Source organism: Leopardus geoffroyi, chromosome E1, assembly GCF_018350155.1.
Source record: "Leopardus geoffroyi isolate Oge1 chromosome E1, O.geoffroyi_Oge1_pat1.0, whole genome shotgun sequence".
In the NCBI taxonomy this organism is placed as follows: Eukaryota; Metazoa; Chordata; class Mammalia; order Carnivora; family Felidae; genus Leopardus; species Leopardus geoffroyi.
In genome coordinates this window covers 46,411,536-46,427,550 of record NC_059330.1, presented here as the reverse complement: position 1 = coordinate 46,427,550, position 16,015 = coordinate 46,411,536, and the positions used below count along the sequence as shown (strand labels likewise).

Sequence of the window (16,015 nt, the reverse complement as noted above, 5' to 3'; positions counted from 1 at the left end):
CACGTTGTGTGGGCGATGCAGGGACCCAGACATAAAACACAATGGCACATTTCCATCTGCATCCCGGGCTTCTCTCAGGGGATCGGCTGGGATTTTTAGTGTGATTTTGGGAAGATAATTCCCAGGTGGCCCTGTCCTAGCCTGGCTCTGCTTGTCATATCTGGTTGGGAATCTGCCTGGAGTGGGGGCTCAGGACTCAGGGTCACCTTCCTAGCCATAGGCTGGTCTGAGTGTCAAGGGTTGCCCAGCAGGCTTCCCTCACCAGGTTCTCTGGGCCCCAACCCCAGGCCCAGGCCAAGGGGAAGCCCCGAGTTCGATGCTGAAGGCACAAAACTCCTGGTCGGATGATGGGGGTGGTCCTGACAAAATCCCTGCCTTCGGAGGCAACTCTGGCCACCAGAATAGAGAAAAGTGTAGATATTGGCGGGGAGGGGAGAGGGTGGCCCAACTGGGGGTGGAGTTCAGAGAAGTCTCCCGGGGCCAGGCATAGCCAGAGAGGAGAGAAGGGATTGGACTTCACAGAGAGGAGTAGAAAGGCTCTCTCCAGGTGACAGGAAAGAGATGCACTGAGTGGAAATGAAAAATCTGAGGCCTGAGGTCCCCCGAGAGCAGGTAGGGAGAAGCGAGGGGATGCAGCAGGTGGATGTCAACAACCAGGGTACAGGTCATACAAACCTTCAGTTCCTTGACTCCTCTTGCAGGGAAGGTTCAGGCTCAGAGGGTCGTCACTCAGCCGAGGCACACAGCTAGCGAGTGGCGCCGATGCTGGGGCAGGGCTGGAGGTGGGGGGCAGAGCTGGCCCCTGAGACTGGGGGGGGGGGGAGTGGGGGCAGGGGGGTTTCCAGTGGGCAGCCCTCGGGCTGGGGCAGGTGCCGGGCCTCCTGCAGGGGCCCCCAGCTCTGCAGTGGCAGAGAGAGACAGGCCATGGCCCCTAGTGGCTCCTGTAGGGGGTGTTTATGGGGCTGGGGGAATCCCAATTCCTTCCACCTCCACCACCCCTGCCCCAGGCCTTTCATGTGCTCTGGCCCCCATTCTGCCTCATCAGCAACAGCTATTTTTATTCCCTGCAGTTTTCAGTCAACAGCCATCGATGGGGGGGATGGGGCAGCAGGAGGAGCAGGAGGGGCTTGAGGAGCAGAGGGGGAGGGGGTGACCGAGAAGCCTCCGGATCCCTGGAAGGGCAGGCCGCCCCTTCCCCTCCGGTCTTGCTGCCCTCTGCCAGGAGCCCTAGCACGAACAGAAGGTGCAAGTCCACAATGGTCACCAGACACCACTCCGTTTTTTAACTGGTTTGTGAAACCAGGTGCCCCTGCCCCCCTCCCCATCCCCACCAGGTAGGTGCTAGAAGGTCATGGTCCAGTTTAGACTTGGGTGGTGATATAGCTCAGTGCTTAAGAGCCAAGGGCAATTTCGAGAGCCCCAGGAGCCGGGTTTCCAGTCTACGGCCTAAATAACCTCTGGCAAGTTACTTACTTTCTCTGTGCCTCAGTTTCCTCATCTGTCCAATGGAGTGATAATAGTAGGACCGTGGCGAGGACTAAATGAGCTCATGAATGTGAGGTGCCCAGAACAATGCCTGGCAAGTAGTCAGGTCTCCATAAGTGTTAACTAGTAGTTAATTATCACAGCTGTTACCAGGCTGTGACTCTGAAATCAATGTGGCCTCTTGGGGGTGGGGGTGGGGGTGGAGGGGTTAACAAAAGGAGGGGAGGAGCCACAAGAGGTGGAGAAGGTGGGTCTGCCTGGCAGGAAGCGGACGACCCTATCCAGCTCTGGGCTCATAGTTGGGAGGGGTTATATATATATATTTTTTCCTATCTGGTCTCCCTCAGGTGAGGGAGACCCTTTTATAAAATGGACGGCAGACCCCCTTCCAAGAGGGGGTCTGCCGTTGATAGATGTTTGCCGTGAGGACTGTGAAACCAAAAGCAAAACAGAGTCCCTTTGCCTTATATTTTAGTAAGATCTGCTTGTGACTCTGGCCTTTTGGGAAGCCTGTAAGTTCTAGATTGGCCCAGTTTGGGAGAAAGAACTTTTATCAGGGTAGCTGGTGGGAAAACAGCCCTGGAGCAGTTTCTGGGGGAAAGCAAAGTTCTCGGAGGTAGTGACAGGGCCACGCTGGCTGAAGGGGCAGGAACAGTCCACCAGCCTTTCTTGTGGGTTTCCAGTTAGAGGCCAAGCTCCACAGGCAGCAAGCAAGGGGGCCACTCTTCCTGATGCTGGTGACCTTGATCCCCAGCCCCCAGGGCCTGGCAGGGATGTGGGGACCTAGCGGGGAGGGCTCAAAGTTCACTGTAAGTGGATGGTGGGGGGTTGACGGAGGAAACGGGGAGCCAGGTGGGCTCTGATCAAGTTGTTTTTTTTTTTAATGTTTATTTATTTTTGAGAGAGAGAGAGAGACAGACAGACAGAGCGCGAGTGGGAAAGGGGCAGAGAGAGAAGGAGACACAGAATCTGAAACAGGCTCCAGGCTCTGAACTGTCAGCACAGAGCCGGACACGGAGCTTGAACCCATGAACCGTGAGATCATGACCTGAGCCAAAGTCAGACGCTTAACTGACTGAGGCAGCAAGCCAGGCGCCCCTGGCTTTGATCAGTTTTGAACAATCCTCTTGTTAGTGTCTCAGTGGACCCACAGAAGGAAAAAGCCTGTCAGCCACGGGCTGGGAAAGGTGAGGGTGTGGGGCAGAGAAGAGAATAGAGGCAGGCATCTCCCGGGGTAGACTATAGGTGGGAATAGGCAGGGCAGGGGAGACAGGCGTGTGTGCAGGGGGTAGATCTGCCCAAAGGTGGGTGAGGTGGGCCCAGATGTTCACAGGAGAGGGTGTGCACGCACAGGTTTTAAGGGTGGCATCCATAGAGCACTGGCGGTCATGTGTGCAGCTCCTTGGGAAAAGCCGAGCTAGCAGAGGGCAGGAAGCCCCAGGCCTGGCTGGAACTAATCAGCCTCCCCACCCTTTGGAGCAGCTGGGAAATGACTCATGGAAGCAATGCATGTATGTGTGTGTGTGTGTGTGTGTGTACAACTGGGCTGCAGAGGGAGTTAGGGGGTATATGAGGGTCGACTGGTGCAAAAGAAACCCATACCTCGAGGAAGTCTCTTTACCAAGCTGTTGACCTGTAGTCCCCATTCCCACAATTCTGGACACGAGGCCCCAGGAGACCTGAGTCTAGCCCTGCCAGGTGCCCACCCCAGCTGGTACATTTTAGGGGCTTGGCCCAAGGACCCCAGTCTGCCCTTTGAAGAGGACAGACAGGTGAGGGTCAGGCCAGCCCAGTCCCCCAAGGTCGTAGCCGGCACGTGGATTTATGTCAGAGAGCGGCATTCAAATTCTGCCTCTGTCTTTGTTAGCTGGGACATTGCTGGACACTCAGGAAGCACCCAATGAACACACCCATGACTGCTTTTCCTCAAGAAATAATTCTGAAGCCTCCACCTCATGGGCCTATGCACGTCAGGATGCTGGGTAAAGCTACTGAGATTTGGGAGCCAGAGGAACCAACCTCCTTCACTCCTAACAGACTCTTCCTCAAGCTGAGATTGGAATTCTACATCTTAAGATGAATTCCTTTGATTTAAGGCTCAGTCTTGCGAGGGTAAACCCACTCTTGGGCCTTTGCTTGTAGGAGAAAAGGCATCTAGGGCCGCCGAAAGATGATCTGGAAGGGGTTAGAAGGAAGGGGGCACAGCTCACAAAACCCAAACACAGTCCATTTGAGGATCTATTTCCCATTTGTGGGTTTTTACTTCATCTGGCCCCAAGCCGACCAGAAACACCCTGGGGGAAGGAAAAGAGTCAGGTTTGAGAGGAGGAGGAGGCAATTTGGGGAAAACTAACCGATGTGGTTTTTTTTTTAATTTTTTTTTTTCAACGTTTATTTATTTTTGGGACAGAGAGAGACAGAGCATGAACGGGGGAGGGGCAGAGAGAGAGGGAGACACAGAATCGGAAACAGGCTCCAGGCTCTGAGCCATCAGCCCAGAGCCTGACGCGGGGCTCGAACTCCCGGACTGCGAGATCATGACCTGGCTGAAGTCGGACGCTTAACCGACTGCGCCACCCAGGCGCCCCTAACCGATGTTTTTTGAGAGCTATTGGGGACGGGCAGGGAATGGATCTAATTGTGGGGGTGGGGGAGGGGCTGCTGACATATCCTGAACAACAAAATAACCTTGGCATATAGTAAGTACAAAATAAATGTGGCCACCCCTCTCTTTCTTACCCCTCGCGCAGGACACATAATTAGGTTGGTAGAATCGGGTGCCTAAAGAAGGAGGAGGCATGTGTTGATCCAGTGAGCCCCACATGGAAAGCGCAATCAACATTAGCCCACCCCTTGCCTAGAAACACCCCTCATGTGACCCTGATTGTTTCCGGAACTCTCGGGGCTCCTGAGTGTCCGGAGGTTTCCGCTCCCGGCTCTAGGCCTCCCTCCAAGACCTCTTGGAGCAGATTTCCTCTGCAGAGTGTTAGATCAGGAGGGGAGGGCACCCGGGGTGACTTCCTCCAGGCCCCTGGCCTGCCAGCGCCTCAGCCCTAAGTGCTGGCAGAGAAATAACACAGCTACCCCTTTCCCATCCCCCCTTCCCCCAGACTGCCCCAGCTGAGAAAAAGCTGTGACTTGAGATTTATAACTAGGGGGCATGGGGCTCTATTTTGTGTTCTTGGAGCTGGGCCACAATAGGAATGCAGGAATTTGGGAAGGAGTCCACCCAGATGCCCGGTGCTGTCTTTGGCCGGGATAGAAAAAGTTTGATCTCTTTCAATCTCCCAGAAAGGTGTGAGTCTGAGCCCCTACTGCAGGTGAAGCTAAGGAGGGGTCTCCGCTGGCCACATGCAGCTCTAAAGTAGTCTTGCTTCCAATCCAGAGAAACAAAACAGCCTAACCCTGGAATGCAGCTTTGGAGCAGATGAAAGGCATGGTTGGTTGGCAAGAGGCATGGTGACTGGGGCCCAAGGAAGGCCAGCAAGCCACCTGCCATCTCTGCATCCACAGGGATGCACCCTAGAGAGAACAGGGAAGGCTGTGAGGGGCAGGTCACATCTGTTCTCAGGCTGGTATGGAGAGCTTCTCACAGTGGTTTTCACATCTCAGGGTGGTACAGCATAGCTGATACTTATCGGAGGATTCCAGGCCAATACAGTGCAATTTGGTGGGTTTCTGGATGTTTGAAAGAGCCTCTTTGAAAGCATAGGTATCCTAGGAGAGAAGGTTCTAGAAGCATATGGTGGGGGCGGGGGGGGGGATGGTGGTGATGGTGTCTATCCTGAGCTGTGTTTGGCCAATAATTTGGGACAGTCAGGATCATAGATACATAGCTGTGAGAGTGTTGAACTGAGAGGAAAAAAATCAAGATCTGATAGGCTTTCACAAAAGACTAGAGGTGAAGAGGTATAATGAACAAGGGCAACTTGTAGGATGTAAAGTCCTATACTTTGATTTATTTTAACCTTGCATCCTGAAACCTATATTAGTTTCAGTTTGTTTTTTTTCAGTTCTTTTGGATTTTATACATAGACAATCATGTCATCTGTGAACAAACACAGTTTTATTTCTTCACTTCCAATCAGCATACCTTTTATTACCTTTTCTTGTCTTATTGCATTAGCTAGGACTTCCAATATATTTTGGAAAGGCGTGGTGAGAGGCAACATCCTTGCCTTGTTCCTGATCTTTATGGAAATCTTCTAGTTTCTCATCATTAAGTACTAGGTTAGCTGTAGGGTTGTTTTTTTTTTTTTAATGTTTATTTTTGAGAGAGGCAGAGAGAGCACAAGCAGGGGAGGGGCAGAGAGAGAGAGAGGGAGACACAGAATCTGAAGCAGGCTCCAGGCTCTGAGCTGTCAGTACAGAGCCCAACGTGGGGCTCCAACTGACAAACTGTGAGATCATAACCTGAGCTGAAGTCAGATGCTTAACTGACTGAGCCACCCAGGTGCCCCAGCTGCAGGTTTTTTTGTAAATGTTCTTTATCAGGTTGAGGAAACTCTCCACTATTGCTGAGTTGTTCCTGTTTTTTTTGTTTTGTTTTGTTTTGTTTTGTTTTGTTTTGCTTTGTTTTAAATCGTGAATGGGTGTTGGATTTTGTCAAATTCTTTTCCTGCATCTCTTTATATGATTATGTGGTTTTTCTCCTTTAACCTATTGATGTAATAGATTACATTAACTGCTTTCTTTTTCTTTTTTAAATGTTTATTTTTGAGAGGTGGGGAGGACAGAGGATCTGAAGCTGGCTCTGCGCTGACATCAGTGAGCCTGATGTGGGGCTCAGACTCACGAACTGCGAGATCATGACCTGAACCAAAGTCAGACGCCCAACTGACCGGGGCACCCAGGTGCCCCAACTGATTTTCTAATGTTGAACGTGCTTGCACACTTGGGATAAATCCCACTTGGTTGTAGTGTATACTTCTTTTTATACACTGTTGGATTTGACTTGCTAATATTTTGTTTGGGGTCCACCTGGATTTAAAAGAGAAAAATCAATTGCACAACTTATAGGATGGGGGAAGATCTAATCTGACTACAGTTCATGAGGAGAAGATCAGGAGTGATTGTAAATGCCACCTTATGAGGAGGTGGCTAAAGAATGCCATCTTGGGATGAATGAATACAAAGGGTGTCTAGGCTGGGGAGAAAAGGCCTCTCTCTCTGTGGTCAGACTATATCTGGAATTGAGTGTTCCAATCTGGCAGCCCCACAGAGAAAGACAATGCTGGGCTGGACCTGCTCCAGAGAAGGGCCGCCTCACCCTCTAGCGTCCTTACTCTCGGCTCCCTGCCTAAGGACAGCTGGCCCCAGCCTGGCTCCCCGACTCCTCACCCTTCTTTCCCCACCCTCACCCCTGTCTGCTCACCATCTCCAGGCCCCCAAGATGGCCTGACTTTACTCACCACTTCCGCCCAAACTTCCGTTTCAGTGCAGGTTCCGTTGGGGCTTCTCACTTGCTAAACGGGCTCTAGCCCTGGCACTCAGGGAGCTGGGTTTTATTCTTGGCATGGCCTCTCATTTATCACTCTCTAAAATTATCTTATTTGCTTCCCTATTTATTATCTGCCTCCTCCCTCTGGAATGCAAGCTCAATGAGGACAGGGAGTTTGCCATTGTTACATTCTGGCTCCTAGCGCGAGCCCAGCACAGAGCAGATGCTCAAGAAATGTTTGTTGAATGAATAAATGCATGATCTAGGGTGGGGGTGGGGGGTTGCTGCTCCTCTCTGGGCCTCAGGTTCTCCATCTGTAAAATGAGGAAGCTGGACTCCTTGATCTCTTGGGTCCTTGCACCAAGGTTCTTAAATTCCGTGGGAAGAGGTTTCATAGAGCCCCCTGCAGGCCCTTAGCTGCCACATCTCGGGAACAGACTGGGGTGGAGACCAGAGTCTAATCTCTGGCTGGTGGAAGGAAGATTTAAGCTGTCATGTTGGCCCCGTTTACTCCAGGTTGTAGCTGGAAGAGCCACGTGGAGATGGGCCAGCATGACACCCAACCCATGCTATGGGGCATTGTTGTGATTGTCCCTGCCAGGAAGCCATCGTGCACACATCCCAGGAAACCTTTCATTCCTCTACCGGTGTCCACTGCAAATAGCACAACTTGTCTTGTCTACACATATCGAAAGGGTGGACACACTGCCCCATGTGAGGGGCTCTCCAGGGTTGCAGGGTGAAGTCCAGACGCCCAGGCCTGCTATAGCCAGCCAGCTGCCCAACCCACCTTCCCCCAATCCCTGAATAGATTCTGTGCCCCACAAAGACTGACACAAATGCATCTCCCTATGTCCTGCTTCCGTCTTTGTTCTGGCTGCTCCCTCTCCCTGGAGTACTATTCCCCTCCATTCCTCTGTGTTTATAACTTAAGCATCCTTTGAGGCCCAACTGAAAAGCCACATCTTTCCTTCTCTGACCTGGAAGTAGCCATTCATTCACCTGAACTTCCATAGCACGACGACCTCCCCTGTTTAGAGTAAGCATTGATTTCTCATGTCATAGTTATATGTCCCCATGTCCCCTTTCCCCTAACTACCAGCTCTCAGAAAGCAAGATGCCCAACTGGTGCATCTTCAAGTCCTGTTCGGGGCTAGCTTAGCTTCTGGCTTATTAACAGGATGGATGGATGGATAAATAAATGAACAAATGGATGAAACAATGAAACATATCGGAATCCATTTTAACCACGGAAAGGTCTGCATCCAAGTTTTCATCTGCTCATTCTTTCAGCAAACATGTACTGAGTGCCTACTCTGTGCCCAATCCTGGGACTGGGCATGGTGACCTAGACAGACAGTTCCTGTCCTCTTGGCATTTCAGTCTAGACAAATAAATTAGGCAAGTTATTTGTTTAAGTACCAATTATGACATATGATGTCAAGGAAAATACAGAGGACTGTGAAAGAGAGTAGAGAAGGAGAAAGCCACTTGGAGAAGAGACATTTGAGCCTAGACTGGGGTGGGGGTGGAGATGATAAGATGGAAGAGCCATGTGAAGAGGGAGGGGAGCACAGGGCCAGGTAAAAGCCAAAGGCAAGCATAAGCCCAGTGGCCCAGGAGCTGGAAGGAGGCCAGTGGGACTGGGGCAGAGGGAGCAGGGAGGAATCAGGAGACAGGGTGGAGAGGGAGACAGGGGCTGGATCCCCAGGGCCTTGTAGGCCACCATAAGACATTTAGGTCTTGTTCTAAGCACAACAGGAAGTTGCTGGAGAAATTTAAGCAGGAGAAACAACATGATTAGTTTCTTATTCTTAAAAGATCACTAACTGCTCTATGGAGCAGGTTTGCAGGGGGGCAGGGCAAAAGCAGTTATCAGGAAACAGGTTATTGTGAGAGCTTATTGTGATATGGTCCAAGGGGAAAAGGTGGAGGACGTGTATATTTTGGAGATGGTATTAATGGAACCTTGGATGGGCTGGACGTAGAAGGCGAGGAAAAAAAGAGCATTCAAAGAGGCACCCTGATATTTGGAGGAACCAGATGGATGGATAGATGTTTTCTGGGTTGGGGAAGCCTGCGGGTTGGAACAGTTGAGGAAGGCAAATGTTTCATTCCAGATATCATAGGTTGGGATGCCTGTTAGCTATCCACACAAGAGTGGTTCGGTAGGCAGTTGGATATATCAGTCTGGAGTTCAAAGGAGATGTTACGATATTCCTGTGACACAATTTACAGTCCTAAGAATGATGCCATCCAGACCCAGACTGGGCCCTGAGAAGCTTTAGAGATTGAAGAGAGGAAGAGGAACAAGCAAAGAAATTGAGAAGGAGCAGCCAGAGAGGTAGGAGGGAAGCCGTGGCTATGCTCTCATGGAGGCTGAGCGAGTAGAGGCTTTCCAGAAGGGGGCTGCAGCCAACTGGGTTGAATGCTTCTGAGAGGTTGAGGGAGGTGAAGACAGAAAAGTGCTCAGCAGACTTGGCAGCAGAGAGGGTGCTAGTGACTTGACAAAAGCCATTTCAGTTGAGTGGGGGAAATGGAAGCCAGGTTGGAATGGGTCAGAGAGCAAACAAAAGGTAAGGAAGTAAAGACAGCTGGTGTAGACACTTTCTAAGAAGCTTCTCCATGAAAGGAAATAGAAAAATAGGGCAACGGATGAAGGGGCATGAGACCGGGAGAGCTTTTGTCACCACTGCCATTATTTTCAAGATGGGAGATCCTGGTCATAGCCAGGAGGAGGTTCACAGTGGTAGAGAGAAGATAGCTAGAGAGTGAGGCCCTTGGGAAGGCAAGAGGGGTCGGGGCTGAGCCCATGTGGAAGGCCTCGCCTTTGGTGATTCTTCTTCCAGTTTTGCGGGATGATGAAGGCGAGGGGCGGGGCATGAAGATGGTTTTGTTGGTTAGATAGGGTGCGACGCTATGTTCTCATCGAAGACTGAGGCAAAGTCACCAGCTGAGAGCATCACGGGGAGGGGGGTGGTGGATTAGGGGAAAGGAGAGAAGGCATGGAATAGTTTTCTCAAAAAGTGGAAAAGCAAGGGGCGCCTGGGTGGCCCAGTCGGGTAAGCGGCCAACTTCAGCTCAGGTCACGATTTCACAGCTCATGAGTTCGGGTCCTGTGTCAGGCTCTGTGCTGATAGCTCAGAGCCTGGAGCCTGCTTCAGATTCCGTGTCTCCCTCTTTCTTTACCCCTCCCCACTCACTGTCTCTCTCAAAAATAAACATTAAAAAAATTTTTTTTTCACTATTACTTATGTGGGCTTTTATTTTATTTTTTTTCAATATATGAAATGTATTGTTAAATTGGTTTCCATACAACACCCAGTGCTCATCCCAAAAGGTGCTCTCCTCAATACCCATCACCCACCCTCAAAAAAAATTTTTTTAAGTGGAAAAGTGAGGTGAGACCATCAGAGAAACCTGCACTCCCCAGGGCAGAAGTGAGGATAAAGGTAGAGTTTGTAACCACAAAGTCACCTGTGAACCCAGCCAGGCCTGGTCTTTGTTCTGGCAACGTCTGGCTGCCCGGGGCCTGATTCAGAAACACAGCTGGGAGAGGGGGGCTGGGGTTTCCCCAGGTGAGTGGAATGGAAGGAGAGAGAAGGCAAGAGTTGAAGGTATTTTCGAGGAGGGTTTACCAGGATGGCTCTTGTCATTGAGACAACACGTAGGGAAGTGAGGTCAGAGGGCTCTGTCGGAGAGGGAGAAAATGCAGAGAAAAGGCGTGAGGGCAGGAAGCAGCCCAAGGATCACAGTGACAAGGGGCACTTGCACCTGAGGGTGAACCGAGGAAGGAGGTGGGGGGAGGGCATATCAGAGGAGATGTGGTCTCTGGTCATGATTTAGGTACAGGGTGTGCTTACAGGAGAAAGGGGCAAATGTGGAGGGCTCCTCGAATTCATTCATTCATTCATTCATTCACTGACTCATTCATTCACTGACTCATTCAATAACCTTTTTGCTCCGTATTAGGCACTTTGGTGGTCCAAAGAAGCAATCCATTCAGCCAGGGTGCCCAGGGAGGTTGAGTCTAGAAAGACAAATTAAAGTTCTTGGGGTGACAAAAAGAAGCGGTGTTCCAGGAGGCAAGCAGACCATAAGCAAAGGTGTGGGGGTGGGTGTGAAACAGCTTGGCCCATTTGTGAGGACGGACGTAGCATGGCCAGAGGATGGGTGCGTGTGGGGCAGGAGGAGGGGGTCAGGTAGGGACTGGATCGTGGCAAGCCTGGGGAGCCAGGTGGAAGGGTGTGGACACACTACTAAGCAGTGAGAAGCCACTGAAGGAGGAGGTGGGTTTGATCAGATTTGTGGCTTTGGCAGTGCGGACGGTGGATTGCAGGGGAGCCCAGTGGGGAGTAGGGAGGCAGGTGGGGGGTTTGGATGGAGCAGGTGAGGGGTGATGAAGCCTGGAGGATGGAGAGCCTCGTGGGTGCTGGGCCTGGGAACGGAGCAGGTATACACCAACCAAAACTGTGCCTCAACTGGCCTAGCCAGGGAGGGCACTTTCCCTCTCACATACCAAGACATCCAGATGTGAAGGGGCTCCAGGGCTGGTGAAGAGGGCAGGAGAGAAATTTAGGGTGAAGTGCAGATTTTGAAGGGAGAGACAAGGAGTCCGTCTGGGGCCGCTGGGACCAGCGGGAGGAGGTGCCAGGCTGGCTGTGCCATCTGTGGGTCTGGAGCCCAGGGTTGAGCCCAGGTGAGCGAAGAGAGGGGGGACCGGGCGGCAGTCGTTAAACAGACCTGTACCAATGTGCCAGGCACCAGAATCAGTGGTGACCCCAAACCCCGGCTGTGAGGAGTCTGGTGGGGGAGACGGATACCACCAGGCAATCACATAGGCAGGGCATGAATTACCATTTATCTTAGAGCTTTGAAGGCTCTGGCTGCACAAAGCTCTGACCTGACTGGTCTGGGGCCATTGGGGAAGTGGGAACAGATGCGGCAAAGCCACAGTGACCATGGAAAGGAGGTGGGTGGCGGCTACCCCCCGGGGCAGGGATGGACACAACGAGGAGGGGTCCGTGCTGTCAAAAGGAAAACGGGGCTACAGACCAGGCCCTGGAGAAGCAGTGTTTTCCAGGAGTGGGAAGGAGGAGTTCACAAAGCTGAGATGGAGACAGTGGCCAGAGGGACAGGACAGGCCCTCCTCTCAGGAAGAAAGGCAGTGGCAGTGTGAGGTGCCTGAGGGGGACCAGGAGGGCCAGCTGAGGAGACACCACTGGGTCTGTCCTCTGGGGGCCTCCAGGGACTCCAGTGAGTGTAGTTTCCACGAATGCTGGGGCGGAGCCAGACTGTCTCTGGTTCTCTGTGGTCCCGCTTGGGCCCCTGTGAAGGGCAGAGTGGACAGCATCAGGCCAGAGGACTGTTGCCGGGCGTGGCCTGTGAACTGGGACGGAACCCAGCAGCCATGGGGTCTCTCTCCAGGGCCATCCGGCAGGTCAGTGTCTTCTGTGTGGGCGTGTCTGTAGGGCAGCGATGGGCTGAAGGCGGGAAGGTGTGTAGCAAATGGTAGGGTATGACTGTGGGGTGTGTGCGTGTGTGTGTGCGCATGTGTGTGCTCACACACGCGCTCCCATGCACACGATGGGGCCGATGAGCAGCTGAGGGACGGGGTCAGCAGGGATGAGCAGAGTCATCCCCGTGGAAACACGACTCCCTGGGTGATGGTAGGGAGCAGCTGGGCAGCCAGGCCCGGGGGCGTGGCTGGCTCTGCCCAATGGCTCTGGCCTCTCCCTGGGCCGCCCTCCCCACCTGTTGACCAAGCCTGAGGAAGTGCCGCGCCGGCCAGAGCAGGGGCACTGCAGAGGCATCTGCACCCTCTGAAAAAGAGCTGCCCTCCAGTGTAGCTCTGGATGTCTCTGGTGGGGTCTGTCCAAGCCCTTTGGGTGGAGACGTGGCTCTGGGGTGTCTATCTGTGCAGACCTTGCATGGTTTGTGTGACCGGACCGCAGAGGTCTCCCTGGGCCTGCCTTCGGATGTGGGTCATTCCCCAGGGCCATTTTGATAAGTGACCTACCACCTCCCTTCCACGGGGAAGGCTGGGCAGGAGCAGGGCTGCCAGGAGAGGCCAAAGGACAGTCCACACGGTTTCCACAGGCCTCTAAGGCTCCGGATGGGTGCCCCTTCATCCACCCGGTCCGTACGGGGACCACCAGCCAAAAACCGTCTCTGGGAGCGCTAGCCCTGCCCCCACCATTGAAACTGTCCTTGACTTTGTCCCCATAACCTTTCCTTTGTACCCTCCTCTTCCACGTTAGTATCTGCAGGCTCTCCTGATGTGGCCCCACGCACATACCTTGCATCTTCCTGTTCCAGCTCCCCTGCTTGCCCGTGGGTTAGATCCCACAGGTTCCATCGGAGGGGGCTGTCGGAACCCTCTGTGGAGCCGGGATCCCTTCCTGCTTCCCTCTCCCAGCCCGACATCATGCTTCCCCAAACCTCAGGACAAGGTAGTCCACACCCTACATCTTTCTCTCCCCTTCCCTCCAGGCCAGGAATGGCAAATACAGGCAGATTCACTACATTCTCCTTTCTCGTGCCCTGGCAGACATCACTAATCAATCATGGCAGTCTTTTTGCACCAAGTCTGGCCGCAACCTCGATGGTATCTGCCCGCATCTCCAGGCAGCCAATAGCAGCTGATCCAGGTCAGCCCTCAAGATGAAATTCATTTGCCCTTCCTGCTTTAGGCTCCTCCCAAACAGGCCCTTCATCTTGGTGCATCCTCTGGGCCCACCTGCACATTCACATCTGACTCCTTTCCACCTCCCTACACAACAGAGGCCACTCTTAAGCATGGCCAGCTGTGGTTCTCTCTGTCCCCATAGGCTGAAGCCACCCAGTTCCGGAGCGTGGACCCAGGAAGTGGTTGAGGGCACTGGGGCATTGGCCCCAAGTCCTCAAGACCGAAGAGGTTGGTCTGCTGTCAGTCCCGAGGGCAGCCAACCCCCTGCTGGGGAGAGTGTGGTGCAGGGCTGGGGGTGATGCGCTTACGTCCAGCACCTGTGCGGCAGCAGCACCCAGGCCTTGCAGGTGCATCTCCCAGTCCCGACAAGGCTTGCACGCCGACCTCTCCGGCCTGGCCTCCGGGGCAGGCAGGAGGTGAGTAGCGGACAGCAGGCCCAGGGCGGGGTAGCCGCCCAGTTCCCCGGGGGGCTGCGCACAGCAGCTTTCCGGGCTACCTGCCACCCTCCTGGCCGCTGAGCCCAGGATGCGAGGATGGCCAGCTCATCTCTGCCCACTCTGGTGCCTCTGGGCCCTGAGAGCCTGCGCCCCTTCACCCGGGAGTCCCTGGCAGCCATAGAACGCCGGGCAGTGGAGGAGGAGGCCCGGCAGCAGCGGAACAAGCAGATGGAGATTGAGGAGCCTGAAAGGAAGCCACGCAGCGACCTGGAGGCTGGCAAGAGCCTGCCCCTTATTTATGGGGACCCCCCACCAGAGGTCATCGGCATCCCCCTGGAGGACCTGGACCCCTACTACAGCGACAAGAAGGTCTGGGCCTAGGAGGGTTCCCTCTACCCGTCTGTCCATCATCCGTCTGTCTGCCTGTCCATACAGCTCACAGCTCTCTCTCTGCCTCAGACCTTCATCGTGCTTAACAAGGGCAAGGCCATCTTTCGCTTCTCCGCTACACCAGCTCTCTACATGCTGAGCCCTTTCAGCATCATCAGACGTGGTGCCATCAAGGTGCTCATTCACTCATATCCTGCCCAAATGGAGCGAGAGCAGGGGCACGAAGGGGTTGGGGACGGGCAAAGCCAGGTGCTGTGGGTGAGGAGGCCCTCCGTCCACCTCCCCTCCCCCCCTGCTCCCTCACTTTCCTTGACCCTCCCCCTGACGCTGTTCAGCATGTTCATCATGATCACCATCCTGACCAACTGTGTATTCATGACCATGAGCAACCCGCCTTCCTGGTCCAAGCATGTGGAGTAAGTCTTCCCCTTCTCGGAGCACCCCCCCGCCCCCAACCCCAGGCTTGGGACACAGCTCACCCCGGGGGGCTGTACTTTGAGGATACTGCTCTTGTCTTCCAGGAAGACACACACTCTATAACTGTCACCCCATCAACACCGTAAGCCCTCGGGTGGTGCACATTGTCCCTCTCACCAATATCCTCAACCCCCTGGGTGGCATATTTCATTTTTGTGACCTCCCCGCTGGGAGGTCTGTCGTTGCCACACCTGCCTCTGCCTGCCCTCTCCCCACCAGGTACACATTCACAGGGATCTATACCTTTGAGTCCCTCATCAAGATGCTGGCCCGAGGCTTCTGCATTGATGACTTCACATTCCTCCGGGACCCCTGGAACTGGCTGGACTTCAGTGTCATCATGATGGCGTGAGCGGGGCCCAGAGGGCGTCCCAAGGCTGAGGAGGGGGAGGGGAGGGGGCCAGGCTTCAAAGAGGGCAGCTGAGTGGGCTGACCCTTTGGGAGGGGTGAACCGTGGGGATCACAGGCAAGTGTGCAGTGAGCTGTCCAATTCCAGGAGCTGCCATTTCTGGAGTCCGGCTTGGAGGCTCTCCCAGCGCATGTGCAAACACACATGGCAGCCCTGGACCCCAGTCCCACAGGCCCTCCAACACTGGGACAGCTGGGCTATGCCCAGCAAAGTTCCTGCACTGTCTTTCCCAGCTCTCGGGCCCCAACAGGAACCTTAGGGTGTCTGACCTGGCCTTTCCCCCAACCCCTGTGGTAACCCAACCACAAGGATTCCATGGGGATCCTCATTCTGGGCCTGGAGAAGCTGCGATTTCTGCCCTAACACCCACTTCTGACTCTGACACAGCCTTCACCTCATCCCCCCTGCCCAGGTACCTGACAGAGTTTGTGGACTTGGGCAATATCTCAGCCCTGAGAACCTTCCGGGTGCTGCGGGCCCTGAAAACCATCACAGTCATCCCAGGTACTGGAGAGCTGGGGGACCCCCTGCCTGGGCCAGCAGGCCTCGCCCCATGCCCAGGCCTGGAACCTGACACACAGCTCCAGGAGGCTGACCTAGGGTCATAACACTCTCACACCAAAACCTGGATACACAGGGAGGCCGCCACTGCCAGGGAAGAGAAGGGGCCAGAGGCTGGAAGATGGGCA

The 16,015-nt window shown here is 53.9% G+C and overlaps 1 protein-coding gene across 3 annotated transcripts in view; it reads left to right on the top strand.

The window, feature by feature from the left end:
• The window catches only part of SCN4A (sodium voltage-gated channel alpha subunit 4), a 44,567-nt gene that overhangs the window by 1,699 nt on the left and 26,853 nt on the right, over window positions 1–16,015 (top strand). Inside the window, exons 1-6 of one of the 3 annotated variants that reach the window (XM_045489450.1) lie at window positions 510–612; window positions 13,756–14,419; window positions 14,510–14,628; window positions 14,767–14,856; window positions 15,137–15,265; window positions 15,739–15,830. In XM_045489450.1, the coding sequence (XP_045345406.1) occupies window positions 14,147–14,419; window positions 14,510–14,628; window positions 14,767–14,856; window positions 15,137–15,265; window positions 15,739–15,830 (703 nt within the window). In that variant the 5' untranslated portion in view covers window positions 510–612; window positions 13,756–14,146. Of the gene's footprint in view, window positions 1–509; window positions 613–12,844; window positions 13,576–13,755; window positions 14,420–14,509; window positions 14,629–14,766; window positions 14,857–15,136; window positions 15,266–15,738; window positions 15,831–16,015 lie in introns of those variants that run through there. The other 2 variants (XM_045489449.1, XM_045489448.1) reach the window with 2 other exon arrangements.